The sequence below is a fragment of the Oncorhynchus gorbuscha genome, linkage group LG25 (assembly GCF_021184085.1).
Source record: "Oncorhynchus gorbuscha isolate QuinsamMale2020 ecotype Even-year linkage group LG25, OgorEven_v1.0, whole genome shotgun sequence".
NCBI classification, from domain to species: Eukaryota; Metazoa; Chordata; class Actinopteri; order Salmoniformes; family Salmonidae; genus Oncorhynchus; species Oncorhynchus gorbuscha.
The window spans coordinates 44,191,080-44,213,579 of record NC_060197.1 but is presented as its reverse complement, the minus strand read 5'-3'; the positions used below and the strand labels follow the sequence as shown (position 1 = coordinate 44,213,579).

The 22,500-nt window shown below is 47.6% G+C and overlaps 1 protein-coding gene across 3 annotated transcripts in view; it reads right to left on the bottom strand.

Moving 5' to 3' along the window:
* The window catches only part of lrch4 (leucine-rich repeats and calponin homology (CH) domain containing 4), a 62,685-nt gene that overhangs the window by 13,997 nt on the left and 26,188 nt on the right, over positions 1 to 22,500 (bottom strand). For 2 of the 3 annotated variants that reach the window (XM_046328164.1, XM_046328166.1), the window contains exons 2-8: positions 10,178 to 10,322; positions 9,957 to 10,086; positions 8,102 to 8,207; positions 5,218 to 5,464; positions 3,273 to 3,369; positions 2,968 to 3,082; positions 72 to 196 (exon numbers count right to left, since the gene is read on the bottom strand). In XM_046328164.1, the coding sequence (XP_046184120.1) occupies positions 72 to 196; positions 2,968 to 3,082; positions 3,273 to 3,369; positions 5,218 to 5,464; positions 8,102 to 8,207; positions 9,957 to 10,086; positions 10,178 to 10,322 (965 nt within the window). The remainder of the gene's footprint in view (positions 1 to 71; positions 197 to 2,967; positions 3,083 to 3,272; positions 3,370 to 5,217; positions 5,465 to 8,101; positions 8,208 to 9,956; positions 10,087 to 10,177; positions 10,323 to 22,500) is intronic. The other variant, XM_046328165.1, reaches the window with a different exon arrangement.

Sequence of the window (22,500 nt, the reverse complement as noted above, 5' to 3'; positions counted from 1 at the left end):
TTGTTAGATACACACACATCTGCTCTTCATAAGAGTTTATAAAAACACATATAAAAATGTGTCCTCCTAACCTGCGGGGGCGCTGTGATGGGGGGAGAGGGACGATTCGCCCTGCAGTCTTCTTTCTCCTCGGTGACGCTCCTCGGTGACGCTATGACATCCACCCGCTTGGCCTCCCCATTCACTGTGTATTGACCAAGAAACAAAAGAGAGAGGAGAGAGATTACAGTCAAATAACAGAGAATGTCTGAGGATTTAGAACAACAAAACCGCCGTCTTCTCGCTAAAAATAACATTCCTGTTTTGTTACAAAAAACATGTCCCTTTCCTCAGCGAGTGTGCTTATGGGGCAGCAGGTAGCCTAGTGGTGAGAGTGTAGAGGCGGCAGGGGTTAGTTAGAGCCCACTGGGGGGGGGGTTAGTTAGAGCCCACTGGGGGGGGGGGGGGTTAGTTAGTTAGAGCCCACTGGGGGGTTAGTTAGAGCCCCTGGGCGGGGGGTTAGTTAGAGCCCACTGGGGGGGGGTTGTTAGAGCCCACTGGGGGGGGGGGGGGTAGTTAGAGCCCACTGGGGGTTAGTTAGTTAGTTAGAGCCCACTTGGGGGGGTTAGTTAGAGCCCACTGGGGGGGGGGGTTAGTTAGAGCCTACTGGGGGGGTTAGTTAGAGCCCACTGGGGGGGGTTAGTTAGAGCCCACTGGGCGGGGGGTTAGTTAGTTAGAGCCCACTTGGGGGTGTTAGTTAGTTAGAGCCCACTTGGGGGGGTTAGTTAGTTAGAGCCCACTGGGGGGGGGTTAGTTAGAGCCCACTGGGGGGGGTTAGTTAGAGCCCACTGGGGGGGTTAGTTAGAGCCCACTGGGGGGGGGTTAGTTAATTAGAGCCCACTGGGGGGTTAGTTAATTAGAGCCCACTGGGGGGGTTAGTTAGAGCCCACTGGGGGGTTAGTTAGAGCCCACTGGGGGGGGGGTTAGTTAGTTAGAGCCCACTGGGGGGTTAGTTAGAGCCCACTGGGGGGGGGGGGGTTAGTTAGAGCCCACTGGGGGGGGGTTAGTTAGAGCCCACTGGGGGGGTTAGTTAGAGCCCACTGGGGGGTTAGTTAGAGCCCACTGGGGGGGGTTGGTTAGAGCCCACTGGGGGGGGTTAGTTAATAGAGCCCACTGGGGGGGTTAGTTAATTAGTTAGAGCCCACTGGGGGGGGGTTAGTTAGTTAGAGCCCACTGGGGGGTTAGTTAATTAGAGCCCACTGGGGGGGGTTAGTTAGTTAGAGCCCACTGGGGGGGGTTAGTTAGTTAGAGCCCACTGGGGGGGGGTTAGTTAGAGCCCACTGGGGGGGTTAGTTAGAGCCCACTGGGGGGGGGGGGTTAGTTAGAGCCCACTGGGGGGGGGTTAGTTAATTAGAGCCCACTGGGGGGGTTAGTTAGTTAGAGCCCACTGGGGGGGGTTAGTTAGTTAGAGCCCACTGGGGGGGGTTAGTTAGAGCCCACTGGGGGGGGGGTTAGTTAGTTAGAGCCCACTGGGGGTTAGTTAGTTAGAGCCCACTGGGGGGGGTTAGTTAGAGCCCACTGGGGGGGTTAGTTAGAGCCCACTGGGGGGGGTTAGTTAGAGCCCACTGGGGGGGGGGTTAGTTAGAGCCCACTGGGGGGGTTAGTTAGTTAGAGCCCACTGGGGGGGTTAGTTAGTTAGAGCCCACTGGGGGGTTAGTTAGAGCCCACTGGGGGGTTAGTTAGAGCCCACTGGGGGGTTAGTTAGTTAGAGCCCACTGGGGGGGTTAGTTAGTTAGCCCACTGGGGGGTTAGTTAGAGCCCACTGGGGGGGTTAGTTAGTTAGAGCCCACTGGGGGGGGGTTAGTTAGTTAGAGCCCACTGGGGGGGGTTAGTTAGAACCCACTGGGGGGGGTTAGTTAGAGCCCACTGGGGGGGTTAGTTAGTTAGAGCCCACTGGGGGGGTTAGTTAGTTAGAGCCCACTGGGGGGGTTAGTTAGAGCCCACTGGGGGGTTAGTTAGAGCCCACTGGGGGGTTAGTTAGAGCCCACTGGGGGGGTTAGTTAGAGCCCACTGGGGGGTTAGTTAATTAGAGCCCACTGGGGGGGGGGGGTTAGTTAGTTAGAGCCCACTGGGGGGGGTTAGTTAGTTAGAGCCCACTGGGGGGGTAGTTAGAGCCCACTGGGGGGTTAGTTAGAGCCCACTGGGGGGGTTAGTTAGAGCCCACTGGGGGGTTAGTTAGAGCCCACTGGGGGGGGGGTTAGTTAATTAGAGCCCACTGGGGGGGTTAGTTAGTTAGAGCCCACTGGGGGGGTTAGTTAGTTAGAGCCCACTGGGGGGGGTTAGTTAGAGCCCACTGGGGGGGGGTTAGTTAGTTAGAGCCCACTGGGGGGTTAGTTAGTTAGAGCCCACTGGGGGTTAGTTAGTTAGAGCCCACTGGGGGGTTAGTTAGAGCCCACTGGGGGGGTTAGTTAGAGCCCACTGGGGGTTAGTTAGAGCCCACTGGGGGGGTTAGTTAGAGCCCACTGGGGGGTTAGTTAGAGCCCACTGGGGGGGGTTAGTTAGTTAGAGCCCACTGGGGGGTTAGTTAGTTAGAGCTCACTGGGGGGGGGTAGTTAGAGCCCACGGGGGGGGGGGGTTAGTTAGTTAGAGCCCACTGGGGGGGTAGTTAGAGCCCACTGGGGGGGGGTTAGTTAGTTAGAGCCCACTGGGGGGTTAGTTAGTTAGAGCTCACTGGGGGGGTAGTTAGAGCCCACTGGGGGGGGGGGGTTAGTTAGTTAGAGCCCACGGGGGGGGTTAGTTAGTTAGAGCCCACTGGGGGGTTACTTAGAGCCCACTGGGGGGAGGGGTTAGTTAGTTAGTTAGAGCCCACTGGGGGGTTAGTTAGTTAGAGCCCACTGGGGGGGGTTAGTTAGTTAGAGCCCACTGGGGGGGGGTTAGTTAGTTAGAGCCCACTGGGGGGGGGTTAGTTAGTTAGAGCCCACTGCTCACCAGTGTCTGGAGTCTCTGTGAGGGAAGAGTCGTCCTCCACCTCTTCCTCCAGGTTCCTCTGGTCTCTGGTGAGCTCAGCCATACGCAGGGACCGCTCTGAGAAGTCATCTGCAGACTGGAGACACAGATCGGAAAGGAGATTTGACCTTTCGTAAGGTTTTAAGAAGTCTGTATAAAAAACATCTACTTGATTTAGGGTAATCATTACGACAGATGGTCGGACCACTGTTCTTCACGCAAGGTAGATACACTCACACACACACAGAGATAGTAACACCACAAATGAAACTCGTATGTTGTCTCACCTCGTTCCCAGACCATCTCTTACTGCCGCTGTCCACACTGTTGAAGCCAGAGTCCAAACCTCCAAACTGACCTGAGAACAGCTCATGGTCCGACAGACTGCCAGGAGACATGAAAACCACACACACACACACACACACACACACACACACACACACACACACACACACACACAGTATTCAACACACACACACACGGGTGATGCGTGGGTTGACTCAAAACCCGCAGTCCCCGTGGTTATATCCGTGGGTGGCGTGCGGTGTGAATAAAGAACAGACCAATGCATTAAACAACTACGATCCATAAACATAAAAACCACTGGTGGAATTCATATCTACAGTATACAGTGAGGTTTTCCTCTTACGTTATCTGTATCTGACATGGCAGTGTAAGACTAAGCTTTAGGGCTGCCTGAAACCTGGCGCAGTGGACTTCTGTTTCTCAATAGTGCTGCGAGCGAAAGACAAAAGTAGGCGATTACAACCTCATAAGTGGACAACGAGTACGTTAGATTTTCCCCAGACTTTGTTACGTTATAGTTACAGTTCAATAGGCCTCGACGCTCAAGAAAAAAAAAGTCAAATTGTTCAATACATTATTGAAGGGTCGTAGCCTAATTGTACAGTGTATTTTCATAAAAGCAGACGCAAGGTGCCAGGTCAGGTTTATCGTTTGACATTTTTTTGTTATTAAGCAAAACATTAAGCTACTGTTCGCACGAGGCATAAATACTCGATAAATAAAATATTGAAGAAAAATGTCATTGTTCAGTAAATGTTCAAGAGGAAAAGGGAACTGTGGTGAATGTTCTATATCTGTGGGCGAGGGTCAGGTACGGTACTATCGGCGAGGGTCAGGTACGGTACCTTACTATCAGCGAGGGTCAGGTACCTTACTATCAGCGAGGGTCAGGTACGGTACTATCGGCGAGGGTCAGGTACGGTACTATCGAGCGAGGGTCAGGTACGGTACTATCGGCGAGGGTCAGGTACGGTACCTTACTATCAGCGAGGGTCAGGTACCTTACTATCGGCGAGGGTCAGGTACGGTACCTTACTATCGGCGAGGGTCAGGTACGGTACTATCGGCGAGGGTCAGGTACGGTACCTTACTATCGGCGAGGGTCAGGTACGGTACTATCGGCGAGGGTCAGGTACGGTACTATCAGCGAGGGTCAGGTACGGTACGGTACCTTACTATCGGCGAGGGTCAGGTACGGTACCTTACTATCGGCGAGGGTCAGGTACGGTACCTTACTATCAGCGAGGGTCAGGTACGGTACCTTACTATCGGCGAGGGTCAGGTACGGTACCTTACTATCGGCGAGGGTCAGGTACGGTACCTTACTATCGGCGAGGGTCAGGTACGGTACCTTACTATCGGCGAGGGTCAGGTACGGTACCTTACTATCGGCGAGGGTCAGGTACGGTACTATCAGCGAGGGTCAGGTACCTTACTATCAGCGAGGGTCAGGTACACTTTTTTTCACCAGAAAAGTGGAGGCTGTTATAGCAGCAAAGGGGGTCTCAGGGCTCTCTCCCCTCCCTCTCACCAGCTATTAAACCCTGTAGGTCTAGGGGGTCTCAGGGCTCTCTCCCCTCCCTCTCACCAGCTATCTCTCCCCTCCCTCTCACCAGCTATCTCTCCCCTCCCTCTCACCAGCTATTAAACCCTGTAGGTCTCAGGGCTCTCTCCCCTCCCTCTCACCAGCTATTAAACCCTGTAGGTCTCAGGGCTCTCTCCCCTCCCTCTCACCAGCTATTAAACCCTGTAGGTCTCAGGGCTCTCTCCCCTCCCTCTCACCAGCTATTAAACCCTGTAGGTCTCAGGGCTCTCTCCCCTCCCTCTCACCAGCTATTAAACCCTGTAGGTCTCAGGGCTCTCTCCCCTCCCTCTCACCAGCTATTAAACCCTATAGGTCTCAGGGCTCTCTCCCCTCCCTCTCACCAGCTATTAAACCCTGTAGGTCTCAGGGCTCTCTCCAGCTCCTCCTGGCTCCTCTTGCAGGCCACAATGTTGAGGAACTTGAAGATGTGGTATTTCCCCTTCGAGCAGATCTGGGCAGGCGGTTGCTGCAGGGGGTTGTTGTCCAAGACTATGGTCTGGAGTTGACGCAGGTGGCGGTAACACACGGGCACGTGGGAGATGTGGTTACAGGAGACGTCTAACCGGACCAGGGGTAACTCGGACAACTCTGAGGTAGAGAGAGGGAGAGAGGGAGAGAGAGAGAGAGAGAGAGAGAGAGAGAGAGAGGGAGAGAGGGAGAGAGGGAGAGAGGGAGAGAGGGAGAGAGGGAGAGAGGGAGAGAGGGAGAGAGGGAGAGAGGGAGAGAGGGAGAGAGGGAGAGAGGAGAGAGAGAGAGAGAGAGAGAGAGAGAGAGAGAGGGGGGTGGTGGGTTTAGTACCAAGATATCTAATCATCATGGAAATGACTGCATCTTAGGAAATAATAAAATGCACCTGGAGGCTGTTATAGCAGCAATGTTCCAACATCTAGTGGAAAGCCTTCCCAGTAGAGTAGAGGCTGTTATAGCAGCAATGTTCCAACATCTAGTGGAAAGCCTTCCCAGTAAATAATCAAATGCACCTGGAGGCTGTTATAGCAGCAATGTTCCAACATCTAGTGGAAAGCCTTCCCAGTAGAGTAGAGGCTGTTATAGCAGCAATGTTCCAACATCTAGTGGAAAGCCTTCCCAGTAGAGTAGAGGCTGTTATAGCAGCAATGTTCCAACATCTAGTGGAAAGCCTTCCCAGAAGAGTGGAGGCTGTTATAGCAGCAATGTTCCAACATCTAGTGGAAAGCCTTCCCAGAAGAGTGGAGGCTGTTATAGCAGCAATGTTCCTACATCTAGTGGAAAGCCTTCCCAGAAGAGTGGAGGCTGTTATAGCAGCAATGTTCCAACATCTAGTGGAAAGCCTTCCCAGAAAGTGGAGGCTGTTATAGCAGCAATGTTCCAACATCTAGTGGAAAGCCTTCCCAGAAAAGTGGAGGCTGTTATAGCAGCAAAGGGGGCACCAACTCCATATTAATGCCCATGGTTTTGGAATGAAATGTTTGACGAGTAGGTGTCCACATACTTTTGCTATGTAGTGTATCATGTGCAGTACGCAAACGCAAGAACGACACATAGCTACACAAAATGGCACCACGATCACTATTTTGATCGTTTTTGATATATAGACATTATTTTGATATATAGGATGTGTACAGTTCCAAAACTACTACCATCTTGCCTATGCCGCTCTGTACCATCACTCATTCATATATCTTTATGTACATATTCTTTATCCCCTTATACACACAAGTGTAAGGTAGTAGTTTAGGAATTGTTAGTTAGATTACTTGTTGGTTATTACTGCATTGTCAGAACTAGAAGAACAAGCATTTCGCTACACTCGCACTAACATCTGCTAACCATGTGTATGTGACAAATAAAATTTGATTTGATTTACAGTCCCACAATTGGACAAGTAAATAGGATCGCTAATTTTGTTTGTGGGTTCCTGCATTGCGCGATATGTTATAAATGAGGTGTTATATAGGGAAGAACGGATGACAGTCTCACTGCGGCATTACAGACAGGTCCAGGATCTAGTGCCTAGGGTCAATAATGAGATTAAGTACCAAAGTAGCTTATCGGTATAGAGGGATAAAGCTATAGAGGGCAGGGACGCGTTGACACACAGAGTTGGTAACAACCACTTGTGCGGTCGAGGGGAAACTGCAGCCAAAATGTTTTAGAAAAAAAAAAATAATAATACAGATTATAATTTTGGCATAATATACAAACGTTTTTGATAAATATAAATGAGAAAAATAACATTTTATAGAGTAAATGTATTATTGGTTTCTTTTCATTTTGATAAGAGATGAATGTGTAATGAATTTAAGGTTATTTGTGAATGTTAAAATGTACAGATTGTAAAGAGGTAATCCACTAATTCCGATGATTAATAAACATTAAACACTAATATGCGAAGACAATATCTTCTGTGAACAAGGTTGGTAGCGACATGCTAAAATTGTTGTGGAGATTTTTTTTTTGCTGCTCAAGTCAACTAGAAAACCCACAATGCAATGTTCTCCCTCTGGGTTAGCTGGCTAGCTAGCTAGCTACACACAATAATACCAAAGTCAATATCAGCATGTGAAGTAGCTACCGACCCTAAACAAATTGCCCTATCCATTTAGGAATCTCTCACGAGTTCGACTTTCAGTTCACCTCTGCCCAGAGCGTTGCCATGACAACAGCCTTTAACCCCCCCCCAACACACAGACACACAGGGGCACATTGCAAGATAGTGTACAAAATGATTAAGTGCTGTTTAAAATGAGCACGTCTAAGCTAAATTCTATATTTTGTCATGACGGTATAACATGTATATATATTTTTTTTTAAACAGATGGATGGGTTCTTGTCAAGTACGGCCATACCATCTATTGGCTGATGTGGTGATCTGGACTGGAGGTGACTGTTTTAAAAGCTTTATTAAAAATGTGAATTACCCCCTCATCTCCAGTGACCAGTTCCTTCGGGATTTCCTGATTACACTGACGGACCACTTAGACATTACATCACGGCGGGGAGAATTTGTTATTCTACCCACTGATAGACGATCGGGCTTCTCACCAAATTGATATGAGTTACGATTTGTATTTTTTTTCTGGGGGTGGACAATCCCTTTAAGATCGTGTCATTAGATTTGGGGTGAGATCGCGAGAATTTTTTGAGAAAAACACAGACCCGCTGAAAAAGTTTGCATACCACTGGTATATTAAGGTGTATGTAGGGGTCAAAGGTCAGGTGTGTGTGTGTGTCTCTCTCTCTCACCCTCTGGCAGTGTGGTGAGCTGGTTCCGCCTCAAGTTGAGGTCTCTCAGACACTCCAGCTGACCCAGCTCCACAGGCAAACACTGCAGGCCATTACAACTCACATCCTACAGGACAGAGGAAAACCAATTCATCAAAAGTTACTAACGGCAACCCAGGCCGTGGCTATACCCCACAAGACTATGCAAGAAAGAACGAGAGAGAAAGAACGAGAGAGAGAAGGTAAAGAGAGGAAGGGGCGATAGGTCAGAGGGGAGATGCCGTACGTTAGAAATGTGGGTGAGTGGAGGGGCGGGGGGGACAGACAGCGTTAAGATAGCCATCCAGGACAGCGAGAGAGAGGAAGACAGACAGGACTTGTGAGATGAAGAGCGAGACAGACAGGACTGTGAGCCAGCCAGTGAGGGCAAAGAGAGGAAAGATAGACAACAGGACAGAGAGAACAGAGAGAAGGGGGGGAACCAGATAGAGAACCTAAAGTAAACAAGACCAGAGTAACAGACTGCAAGAGAGATACCTAGAGCAACGAGAGAGACAGATACCTAGAGCAACGAGAGAGAGACAGATACCTAGAGCAAAGAGAGAGAAAACAGAGAGATCAGACAGCCCTGCGAGGTGGGCAGTGGGCAACCTGAGGCAGCAGGGTAAGTGGGCAACCTGAGGCAGCAGGGGAAGTGGGCAACCTGAGGCAGCAGGGGAAGTGGGCAACCTGAGGCAGCAGGGGAAGTGGGCAACCTGAGGCAGCAGGGGAAGTGGGCAACCTGAGGCAGCAGGGGAAGTGGGCAACCTGAGGCAGCAGGGGAAGTGGGCAACCTGAGGCAGCAGGGGAAGTGGGCAACCTGAGGCAGCAGGGGAAGTGGGCAACCTGAGGCAGCAGGGGAAGTGGGCAACCTGAGGCAGCAGGGGAAGTGGGCAACCTGAGGCAGCAGGGGAAGTGGGCAACCTGAGGCAGCAGGGGAAGTGGGCAACCTGAGGCAGCAGGGGAAGTGGGCAACCTGAGGCAGCAGGGGAAGTGGGCAACCTGAGGCAGCAGGGGAAGTGGGCAACCTGAGGCAGCAGGGGAAGTGGGCAACCTGAGGCAGCAGGGGAAGTGGGCAACCTGAGGCAGCAGGGGAAGTGGGCAACCTGAGGCAGCAGGGGAAGTGGGCAACCTGAGGCAGCAGGGGAAGTGGGCAACCTGAGGCAGCAGGGGAAGTGGGCAACCTGAGGCAGCAGGGGAAGTGGGCAACCTGAGGCAGCAGGGGAAGTGGGCAACCTGAGGCAGCAGGGGAAGTGGGCAACCTGAGGCAGCAGGGGAAGTGGGCAACCTGAGGCAGCAGGGGAAGTGGGCAACCTGAGGCAGCAGGGGAAGTGGGCAACCTGAGGCAGCAGGGGAAGTGGGCAACCTGAGGCAGCAGGGGAAGTGGGCAACCTGAGGCAGCAGGGGAAGTGGGCAACCTGAGGCAGTAGTGGGTCGGTGGGTAACCTGAGGCAGTGGGTAACCTCAGGCAGTGGGTAACCTGAGGCAGTGGGTAACCTGAGGCAGTGGGTAACCTGAGGCAGTGGGTAACCTGAGGCAGTGGGTAACCTGAGGCAGTGGGTAACCTGAGGCAGTGGGTAACCTGAGGCAGTAGTGGGTCGGTGGGTAACCTGAGGCAGTGGGTCGTTGGGTAACCTGAGGCAGTGGGTCACCTGAGGCAGTGGGTAACCTGAGGCAGTGGGTAACCTGAGGCAGTGGGTAACCTGAGGCAGTGGGTAACCTGAGGCAGTGGGTAACCTGAGGCAGTAGTGGGTCGGTGGGTAACCTGAGGCAGTGGGTCGTTGGGTAACCTGAGGCAGTGGGTAACCTGAGGCAGTGGGTGGGTATTACTACGTACCAGCTGTCGGAGGTGCGTGAGGGTATGTATGGAGGTGGGCAGGGCCGACAGCTTGTTGTTGCTGACGATCAGGACTCTCAGGAGGGGGAGCTGACACATCGAGGGGGGCAGGCTGGAGAGGAGGTTACGGCTGTAAGGATGGACACACACACAGAACAATTATGAACAGCAAAACACTGACGCGCAGGCAACTGTAGGAGTGCAAGGAAAAGGGATGTTACCTGAGGTTGAGGTAGGTGAGAGCCTGTAGGTGACAGAGGTCGGGGGTGAGGGAGCGAACACAGTTGTGGTACAAGCTGAGCGTCTCCAAGGAGATGAACTGGCACAGCTCCTCTGGCAGCTCACACAGACGGTTCTTAGAAAGGTCTGAAACAAAAAGGACCAATCACGGTCAATAACACTGGTATAATCGACAACGGCAACCAATCAGTCAATAACACTGCCATGAGAAACTAAAAAATAATCAATCACGATCAATGATACTGTCATTAGAGACAAAGAGAACCAATCACAGTGAATAATATTGCCATGAGAAACAAAAAAGGACCAATCACACATCAATGACACTGACATGAGACTGCTTGTAAGATCAGCACACACACGCACGCGGCGACACACACACACGCACGCAGCGACACGCACGCACGCAGCGACACGCACGCACGCACGCACGCAGCGACACGCACGCACGCAGCGACACGCACGCACGCGTCGCAGCGACACGCACGCACGCGTCGCAGCGACACGCACGCACGCGTCGCAGCGACACGCACGCACGCGTCGCAGCGACACGCACGCACGCGTCGCAGCGACACGCACGCACGCAGCGACACAGACGCACGCAGCGACACAGACGCACGCAGCGACACAGACGCACGCAGCGACACGCACGCACGCAGCGACACGCACGCACGCAGCGACACGCACGCACGCAGCGACACGCACGCACGCAGCGACACGCACGCACGCACGCACGCAGCGACACGCACGCACGCACGCACGCAGCGACACGCACGCACGCAGCGACACGCGCACGCACGCACGCAGCGACACGCACGCACGCAGCGACACGCACGCACGCAGCGACACGCACGCACGCAGCGACACGCACGCACGCAGCGACACGCACGCACGCAGCGACACGCACGCACGCAGCGACACGCACACACGCAGCGACACACACGCAGCGACACACACGCAGCGACACACACGCAGCGACACACACGCAGCGACACACACGCAGCGACACACACACACGGTTCTTGGGCATCGCAGACAAAGTTTGATATTTTGGATTCTTCATCAGCAATATGAATGCATCTGGTTCAGAGTCGGGAGAAACCTATCCCTTCTCAAAGCATTGGCCAAACATGAACAAAAGTGCTCAAAGAGGCAAACTGAGATTCCACTGACAGATCCTGGCAGACAGGACTCCACCAAGGCCGTGTGTCCATTTGAGAGCACAGACACAATCTGGGCTTTTCTGAATATAGGCTGAATAACCTCCTTCACAGCTGCAGCACCTTGATGGATGGATGGGTGGATGGGATGGACGGGTGGATGGGATGGACGGACGGGTGGATGGGATGGGATGGACGGATGGGTGGATGGACGGACGGACGGACGGACGGGTGGATGGATGGACGGACGGAAACCCCGGTCAACTGTCTCAACATTCTCCCTTCCCTCCCATCCTACTCTCATCCAAGTCGTCTCTTTTCCTCTCTCCGGCATTTGTGTCTCCTTTTCGCACAGACATGTTCACCATCAGTCTCCCAGTAAAATCCTACTTGAGTACAATCAGAAAAGTATTTGGTTTTAAATACACTTAAATATCAAAAGAAAAAATGTAATTTCTCAAATAAATTTCAGTATCAAAAATAAAAAAAATAATTTAAAATCCCTTAAATTAAGCAACCCAGACAGCACGGTGGTCTCGATAAATGTTTATTTTTATGGCTAGCCAGGGGCACACTCCCAACACTCTGACATCACTTACAAACAAAGATTGTGTTTGGCGAGTCCACCAGATCAGAGACCGTAAGGATGTTCTCTTTGATACATGCGTGAAGTAGACCATTTTTCTGTCCTGCTAAGCATTCAAAATGTAATGAGTGGGTGTCAGGGAAAAATGCATCGAGTAGAAACCACATACATTTTCTTTAGGAATGTAGTGAAGTAAAAGTTGTCAAAAATATAAACAGTGAGGTAAAGTACAGACACACACACACACACACACACCTCAAGTACTTTTACATCACTGATAGAAGGGGTTTCATTATGCTCACCAAAATAACAATTTCACATGCTCCACTAAAATGGACGCCAACATTCCAGCGGAACCCACAATCCTGATTCTCTCTCTCTCTGTGTGTGTGTGTCTTGTGATTCACCCAGTAGCTGACGGCACTAGGGGTAGCCTATATGAGAATGTGTAGTACACAGAGTGTATACAGTAACCAGGAAAGCGTGAACATGTCCATACAGTAGCTATGCAAATGAGTGCGAGACCTTACAATGGCTATTAGGAATATCTCCTGCCGAAACACACTACCATTCAAAAGTTTGGGGTCACTTTTATTTTATTAAAATCACTTTTTTTTGTCCATTAAAGTAACATCAAATTGATCCGAAACACAGTGTAGACATTGTTAAAATGTTGTAAATGACTATTGTAGGTGGAAAAACGGCAGATTTTTTAAATGGAATATCTACTTAGGCGTACAGAGGCCCATTATCAGCAACCATCACTCCTGTGTTCCAATGGCACGTTGTGTTAGCTAATCCAAGTTCATCATTTTAATAGTCTAAATTATCATTATAAAACCCTTTTGCAATTGTTAGCACAGCTGAAAACTGTTGTACTGATTAAAGAAGCAATACAACTGTCCTCCTTTTGACTAGAGTATCTGGAGATTCAGCATTTGTGGGTTCGATTACAGGCTCAAAAATGGCCAGAAACAAAGGACTTTGAGAAATTGCCAAGAAACTGAAGATCTTGTACAACGCCGTGTACTCCTCCCTTCACAGAACAGCACAAACTGGCTCTAACCAGAATAGAAAGAGGAGTGGGAGGTCCCGGTGCACAACTGAGCAAGAGGACAAGTACATTAGAGTGTCTAGTTTGAGAAACAGGCGCCTCACAAGTCCTCAACTGGCAGCTTCATTAAGTAGTACCTGCATAACACCAGTCTCAACGTCAACAGTGAAGAGGTGACTCCGGGATGCTGGCCTTCTAGGCAAAGTTCCTCTGTCCAGTGTCTGTGTTCTTTTGACAATCTTAATCTTTTCTTCTTATTGGCCAGTCTGAGATATGGCTTTTTCTTTGCAACGCTTGATGGTAAACTTGGATTAGCTAACACAACGTGCCATTGGAACACAGGAGCGATGGTTGCTGATAATGGCCCTCTGTACTCCTATGTAGATATTCCATTTTTTTTATCTGTAATTTCCAGCTACAATAGCAATTTAAAACATTAACAATGTCTACATTGTATTTCTGATAGATTTTATGTTATTTTAAATGGACCAAAAAAAAAGTGCTTTTCTTTCAAAAACAAGGACATTTCTTAATGACCCCAAACTTTAGAACGGTAGGGTATATACAGCAACGTTAACAGTCAAAAGTTAACACACCTACTCATTCCAGGGTTTTTCTTTATTATTCTTTTTACAATTTTCTATACTGTAGAATAATAGTTTAGACATCAAAACTATGAAATAACATATGGAATCATGTAGTAACCAATAAACAAGTGTTAAATTAATCTAAATATATATGTTATATTTGTGATTCTTCAAAGAAGCCACCCTTTGCCTTGATGAGAGCTTTGCACACTCATGGCATTCTCTCAACCAGCTTCATGAGGTAACCTGGAATGCAATTAACAGGTAATTTGTGGAATTTATTTCCGTCTTAATATGTTTTCCAATCAGTTGTGTTGTGACAAGGTAGGGGTGGAATACAGAAGATGGTCTTTTACCAAATAGGGATAAGTCAATATTATGGCCAGAACAGCTCAGATAAGCGAAAGAGAAACGATATTCCATCATTACTTTAAGAAATGAAGGTCAGTCAATTGGAAAATTTCAACAACTTTGAAAGTTTCTTCAAGTGCAGTCGCAAAAACCGTCAAGCTCTGATGAAACCGTCTCTCATGAGAACCACCACTGGAAAGGAAGACCCAGAGTTACCTCTGCTGCAGAGGATAAGTTCATTAGAGTTACCAACCTCAGAAATTGCAGCCCAAATAAATGCTATACTTCACACAGTTCAAGTAACATCAACTGTTCAGAGGAGGCTGTGTGAATCAGGCCTTCATGGTTGAATTGCTGCAAAGACACCAAGAGGAAAAAGAGACTTGCTTGGGCCAAGAAACACGAGCAACGGACATTACAACCGGTGGAAATCTATCCTTTGGTCTGAGGAGTCCAAATCTAAGATATTTGGATCCAACCGCCATGTCTTTGTGAGACACAGAGTAGGTGAAAGGATGATCTCTGCATGTGTGATTCCCCCCGTGAAGCATGGAGGAGGTGGTGTGATGGTGTGGGGGTGCTTAGCTGGTAACACTGATTTATTTAGAATTCAAGGCACACTTAACTTGTTGACGCACCCATCCCGTTAGCGGGATAATTTTGTGTGGTTCCCATCGCAAAGCATGGAGAAGGAGGTGTAATGGTGTAGGTGTGCTTTCCTGGTGACATAGTCTGCGGTTTATTTAGAATTCAAGGCAAACCTAACCAGCAGGGCTACCACAGCATTCTGCAGCGATACGCCATACCATCTGGTTTGGGCTTCGTGGGATTATCATTTGTTTTTCAACAGGACAATGACCCAACACACCTCTAGGCTGTGTAAAGGCTATTTGACCAAGAAGGAGAGTGATGGGGTGCTGCTTCAGATGACATGGCCTCCACAATCACCCAACCTCAACCCAATTGAAATTGTTTGGGATGAGTTGGACCGTACAGTGGAGGAAAGAAAAGCTGCCAACAAGTGCTCAGCATATGATAACTTCTTCAAGACTGTTGGAAAATCATTCCAGGTGAAGCTGGTTGAGAGAATGCCAAGAGTGTGCAAAAGTGTCAAAGCAAAGGGTGGCTACTTTGAAGAATCTAAAAATCTATTTTGATTTGTTTAAACACATTTCTAGTTACTAAATCATTCCATATGTGTTACTTCATAGTTTCTTTCTACAACGTAGAAAATAGTGAAAATAAAGTAAAAACCCTTGAATGAGTAGGTGTGTCCAAAATTTTGACTGGCACTGTATATACAGTCGCTATGCTGAGAACACTCTCTTTTTGTCTCCATTGTCTTACTGCTAGAGTGGGGCTGGGTGAACAATGGAGGGGGGAATGGAGTGTTGACCCTGTTCACTCGGAGTCCCTGCACTCACCCCTGAAGAACCCCCTTCCCCCCAGTCCTCTATTCCCCTCCCCCCTCTATTCTCTACCCCCGCACTCTCTCCTCTCCCCTTCAAGTCCTTTTCCCGGCCGGACCGACAGACACTCCGCTCTCTCACTCCAGAACTTTTGTCCTGCTGTTTGTTTTGGCAAGGAAGTGTTTCGGAAAACAAACTCACTCGCAACCCCGATACACTTCTCCTCCCTCCCTCCACACACACACACACACACACACACACACACACACACACACACACACACACACTTGTCCAAGTCCCACTCGAAGCTGAGGCCTCCCATCTGTAGCCGAGATGTCCCAGCCTTTCCCCAGCCCAATTGCGATAACGAACAACGGACACAGACGCTATCTAACGATCGTACACATGGGAAAAGCTTCATTTTTTTTGAGGAATGGGATCTGGCTGTGCTGACAGCGGGTATTGAAATGTCCTGCAGCCGGCTGGCATTCCAGAGCAGGAGGAGGTGGTCAACTAGCCTAAAGGCAACAACAGTAGATATAAGCCCAAGTCATTTGGAATAACAGGGTTCCATGGAGACCAAAGATTTCAATTATTGAGTTTAAAATCGGAGTCACTAGTCGACAACATGACCAATACAACAAAAATAAATCTGTCTGTTCAACTTGAGGACTTGGCAGATCCACAGGACAGACTTCAGGCAACTTCTGTCCCAACAGTTGTGGCTACACAATATAAACCCAACATAAAAATATTTAAAAATTTTAAAAAGTGAAAAATCTACAAAAATAATAATAAATTGTACTCGTCACATGTCAAATAGAACAACAGCTGTAGACTGTGAAACACTTTCACAAACATGTACTTGGTTGTTTTCCTCTAGGATGAACACAAGCCTCAAAACTCGTCTGAAGGTAGCCCGGTACCAGTTTACATGGAAGTACTTTAGTTCCCATAAAAATAGATACACACACACACACACACACACACACACACACACACACACACACACACACACACACACACACAGCATTCTGAAAGAATTCAGACCCATTGACTTCTTCCAAATGTTGTTACGTTACAGCCGTATTCTGAAAGGGATTAACTAAAACACATTCCTCATCAATCTTTCACACAAGACCCCATAATGACATCACAAGACCCCATAATGACATCACAAGACCCCATAATGACATCACAAGACCCCATAATGACATCACAAGACCCCATAAGGACATCACAAGACCCCATAATGACAAAGTGAAAGCAGGTTTTTAAATTGTTTTGCAAATTCATTAAAAAATATATATATATATAAATATCTTTACATAAGTATTCAGACCCTTTGCTACAAGACTCGAAATTGAGCTCAAGTGCATCCGGTTTCTATTGATCATACTTGAGATGTTTCTACAACTTGATTGGTGTCCACCTGTGGTAAATTCAATTGATTGGACATGATTTGGAAAGGCACACACCTGTCTATATACAAAGGTCCCACAGTTGACAGTTGACAGTGCATGTCAGAGCAAAAACCAAGCGAAGGAATTGTCCGTAGCGTTCCGAGACATGATTGTGTCATGGCACAGATCTGGGGAAGGGTACCAAAACATTTCTGCAGAATTGAAGGTTCATGAACACAGTGGCCTCCATCATTCTTAAACGGAATTAGTTTGGAACCACTAAGACTCTCCTAGAGCTGGCCGCCTGGCCAAACGCGGAGGAAAGGCCTTGGTCAGGGAGGTGACCAAGAACCCAAATGGTCACTCTGACAAAGCTCCAGGGTTCCTCTGGGGAGACGGGAGAACCTTCTAGGAAGACGACCATCTCTGCAGCACTCCACCAATCAGGCCTTTACGGTAGAGTGGCCAGACCGAAGCAACTCAGTAAAAAGGAACATGACAGCCCGCTTGGAGGACTCTCAGACCCTGAGAAACAAGATTCTCTGGTCTGACGAAACCAAGATTGAACTCTTTGGCCTGAATGTCAATCGTCACATCTAGAAGAAACTTGGCACCATCCCTATGGTGAAGCATGGTGGTGGAAGCACATGCTGTGGGAATGTTTTTCCAACAGCAGGGACTGGGAGACTAGTCAAGAATGAGGGAAAGATGAACAGAGCAAAGTACATGGAGATCCTTAATGAAAACTTGCTACACAGCACTCAGGACCTGAGGCGAAGGTTCACCTTCCAACAGGATAACGACCCTAAGCACACAGCCAAGACAAGGCAGGAGTGGCTTCGGGACAAGTCTCTGAATGTCCGTGAGTGACCCAGCCAGGGCCCGGATTTGAACCCGATGGAACATCTCTGGAGACCTGAAGATAGCGGCGCAGCGACGCTCCACATCCATCCTGTCAGAGCCAGAGAGGATCTGCAGAGAAGAAATGGGAGAAACTCCCCAAATACAGGTGTACCAAGCTTATAGCATCATAACCAAGAAGAGTCAAGGCTGTAATCGCTGCCAAAAGTGCTTCAACAAAGTACTGAGTAAAGGGTCTGAATACTGATGTAAATGTGATAAGTAAGAACCTTGGCGTGATCCTGGACAACACCCTGTCGTTCTCAACCAACATCAAGGCGGTGGCCCGTTCCTGTAGGTTCATGCTCTACAACATCCGCAGAGTATGACCCTGCCTCACACAGGAAGCGGCGCAGGTCCTAATCCAGGCACTTGTCATCTCCCGTCTGGATTACTGCAACTCGCTGTTGGCTGGGCTCCCTGCCTGTGCCATTAAACCCCTTCAACTCATCCAGAACGCCGCAGCCCGTCTGGTGTTCAACCTTCCCAAGTTCTCTCACATCACCCCGCTCCTTCGTTCTCTCCACTGGCTTCCAGTTGAAGCTCGCATCCGCTACAAGACCATGGTGCTTGCCTACGGAGCTGTGAGGGGAACGGCACCTCAGTACCTCCAGGCTCTGATCAGGCCCTTACACCCAAACAAGGGCACTGCGTTCATCCACCTCTGGCCTGCTCGCCTCCCTACCACTGAGGAAGTACAGCTCCCGCTCAGCCCAGTCAAATCTGTTCGCTGCTCTGGCCCCCCAATGGTGGAACAAACTCCCTCACGACGCCAGGACAGCGGAGTCAATCACCACCTTCCGGAGACACCTGAAACCCCACCTCTTTAAGGAATACCTAGGATAGGATAAGTAATCCCTCTCACCCCCCCCCCTTTAAGATTTAGATGCACGATTGTAAAGTGACTGTTCCACTGGATGTCATAAGGTGAATGCACCAATTTGTAAGTCGCTCTGGATAAGAGCGTCTGCTAAATGACTTAAATGTAAATGTATAAGTTTATTTTAAATTTTAACTGTTTTCACTGTCATTATGGGGTATTGTGATGTCATTATGGGGTATTGTGATGTCATTATGGGGTATTGTGATGTCATTATGGGGTATTGTGATGTCATTATGGGGTATTGTGTAAATGTGATATTTCAGTTTTGTATTTTTTTTAATACATTCACAAAAAATACGTAAAAACCTCTTTTGAGGCTGTTTTGTTCATTTAAATCAGTTTTAGAGCAAGGCTGTAATGTAGCCAAATGTGGAAAAAGTCAAGGGGTCTGAATAGTTTCTGAATGCGCCGTATACATCCTGAACTTTATCGTTTTCCGTTTTAAAGGACAGACGTGTAAAAACAAACTTCCTTTTTTATTAAAATATTTTACTATCTGTTGTTCCGTTAATGAATAATAATAATATAATGCAATGTGTTTTTATGGGCTAATAAAAGTTGTGAAGGCCAAATTCAATGTTTCATCATATTTTGTATATATATATATATATCTTAAATTTTTTATAGATACATACTTAGAGGTCCTAAAATTCTTAATCAAATTATCCTTGGAATGGCCTTCTTAAAACAACTCCATGTTAGCTTAGTAGAAACGCAGCCTTGGGCCCTTAAACACACACACACACACACACACACACACACACACACACACACACACACACACACACACACACACACGGCTAGCATGTAACCAGACCAATCTATAGGCACTTTAAAAAAGCTAAGCTTGACCTTGCATGACCCCATACTGCGTAACCATGGTGATGAAGCAGATATTGTGATGACTCAACACCAAGGTCACATATGACTGGCCCTCAAACCCCCTATCAACCTGGCAAATGAGCTAGGTCGGCTTTTAAAACCTTTTCTCTCGCTCTGAAACAAAACATTCACACAGCAGCACGTGTCTAGACCACGATGCTAATTCAATTACACAGCCTTGTTAAAAACAACAGTCCAAGTCTAACCGTTATTCTAAACTATTAGTTGACAATGGGTTCATAATTAGAAAAACTAATTATAGGTGGATGGGTGTAGCAAAACACAAAAATAAGGGGACTGAAATCACTCATGTCTCTGAGAGGCGTTGACCTCCTGACCCCTGGCAGTCAAAACGTGGGTACTAAAATGGGGAGCAAACCTTGATGAAAATCAGCTTTGGTACTGATATGACGAACACCTAATGAATGAGGTAAGAGGGGTCCTTGTCTGTGTCCCCACACAAAGACCTCGACCCAGTCTCATATTACACCACTGACGACAAGTCAGAGCGAGCGAGAGAGATATGAGGAAGTTACGTAGCCAGTCAAGTCACTGCCCCAAAAAACATCATGTTCAAATGTGAACAGTGTCGGCTTCATTGAAATGACTGGATAATGGAAAAGGATGCAGGCCAGCACATAAATAGAAAGAACAGGACTATTCTTCTTCATTCATGTGACAATTAGGCTTGGGAGGTATACCATACACAGTGAATTGGGCAAGTACTCATACACTCACATTTTGTTAAGCTACAGCCTTATCCTAAAATGTACCAAATTATTTTCTTTATTTTTTTCCGCTCAAAACACACACAATACCCCACAATGACATCACAATACCCCACAATGACACCACAATACCCCACAATGACACCACAATACCCCACAATGACTTCACAATACCCCACAATGACTTCACAATACCCCACAATGACTTCACAATACCCCACAATGACTTCACAATACCCCACAATGACTTCACAATACCCCACAATGACTTCACAATACCCCACAATGACTTCACAATACCCCACAATGACTTCACAATACCCCACAATGACTTCACAATACCCCACAATGACTTCACAATACCCCACAATGACTTCACAATACCCCACAATGACATCACAATACCCCACAATGACACCACAATACCCCACAATGACATCACAATACCCCACAATGACTTCACAATACCCCACAATGACTTCACAATACCCCACAATGACTTCACAATACCCCACAATGACTTCACAATACCCCACAATGACATCACAATACCCCATATAATGACATCTCAATACCCCATAATAACATCTCAATACCCCATAATGACAACACAAAAACAGGTTTAGAACTTTTTGCTAATTTCTACATTTACATAAGTATTCAGACCTTTTGTTATGAGACTCAACATTGAGCTCAGGTGCCTCCTGTCTCCATGGATCAACCTTGAGATGTTTTCTACAACTTGATTGGAGTCCACCTGTGGTAAATTCAATTGATTGGACATGATTTGGAAAGGCACACACCTGTCTATATAAGGTCCCACATTTGACTGTGCGTGTCAGAGTTAAAACCAAGCCATGAGGTCAAAGGAATTGTCCCTAGCGCTCCGAGACAAGATTGTGTCGAGGCACCGATCTGGGGAAAGGAAATAACAACAAAAAATGTCTGCAGCATTGCAGGTCCCCAAGAACACAGTGGTCTCCATTAGTCTTAAATGGAAGAAGTTTGGAACCACCAAGACTCTTCCTAGAGCTGGCCGCCCAGCCAGGAGAGAAGGCCCTTGGTCAGGGAGGTGAACAAGAACCCAATGGTCACTCTGACAGAGCTCCAGAGTTCCTCTGTGGAGATAGATGGCTGCCCTTCTGGAAGCTTCTCCCATCTCTGTAGCACTCCACCAAATCAGGCCTTTATGGTAGAGTGGCCAGATGGAAGCCAGTCCTCAGTAAAAAGCACATGACAGCCCGCTTGGAGTTTGCCAAAAGGCACCTAAAAGACTCCCAGAACACGAGAAACAAGATTTTTCTGGTTCTGATAAAAAACAAAGATAGAACTCTTTGGCCTGAATGCCAAGCATCACGTCTGAGGTCTCCCATCTGTAGCATCTTACCCAAGAAAACTTGAGGCTGTAATCCCTGCCAAAGGTGCTTCAAAGTACTGAGTAAAATGTCTAGAAACGGATCACATTTTACATATGTTTTCAATCATAAATACATTTTCTTAAAAAAAATAAAAAAATGTTTTTGCTTTGTCATTATGGGGTGTTGGGTGTAGATTGGGGGGGGAGGCAAAATTTAATACATGCTGTAACGTAACAAAGATGAAGAAAATGTCCAGGGGTCTGAATACTTTCTGAATGTACAGTACACCTTTATTACCAGGGGCTATTTGAAGAGCCACAGGATGGTTTTTTTCAGTAGTTAATACCGTTGAAACCATTCATTTTCAGTTTAATAAAAGTAGCTACAAATATTCTAATTCGAGTAACAAGAAGTTCAGACATTCATATACTGTGGGGCAAAAAAAGTATTTAGTGCAAGTTCTCCCACTTAAAAAAATGAGAGAGGCCTGTAATGTTCATCATCGGTACACTTCAACTATGACAGACAAAATGAGATGAAAAAAAATCCAGAAAATCACGTTGTAGGATTTTTTATTTATTTATTTGTAAATTATGGTGGAAAATAAGTATTTGGTCACCTACACACAAGCAAGAGTTCTGGCTCTCACAGACCTGTAACTTCTTCTTTATGAGGCTCCACTGTCCTCCACTCGTTACCTGTTTGAACTTGTCAGTATAAAAGACACCTGTCCACAACCTCAAACAGTCACACTCCATACTCCACTATGGCCAAGACCAAAGAGCTGTCAAAGGACACCAGAAACAAAATTGTGAGATGACTTGGAATGAAATAATAAAGTCATCATATAAAACGGATGTTTTATTTATTATTTTACCTTCATTTAACCAGGCAAGTCAGTTAAGAACAAATTCTTATTTTCAATGACTGCCTAGGAACAGTGGGTTGACTGCCTGTTCAGGGGCAGAACGACAGATTTGTACCTTGTCAGCTCTGGGGTTTG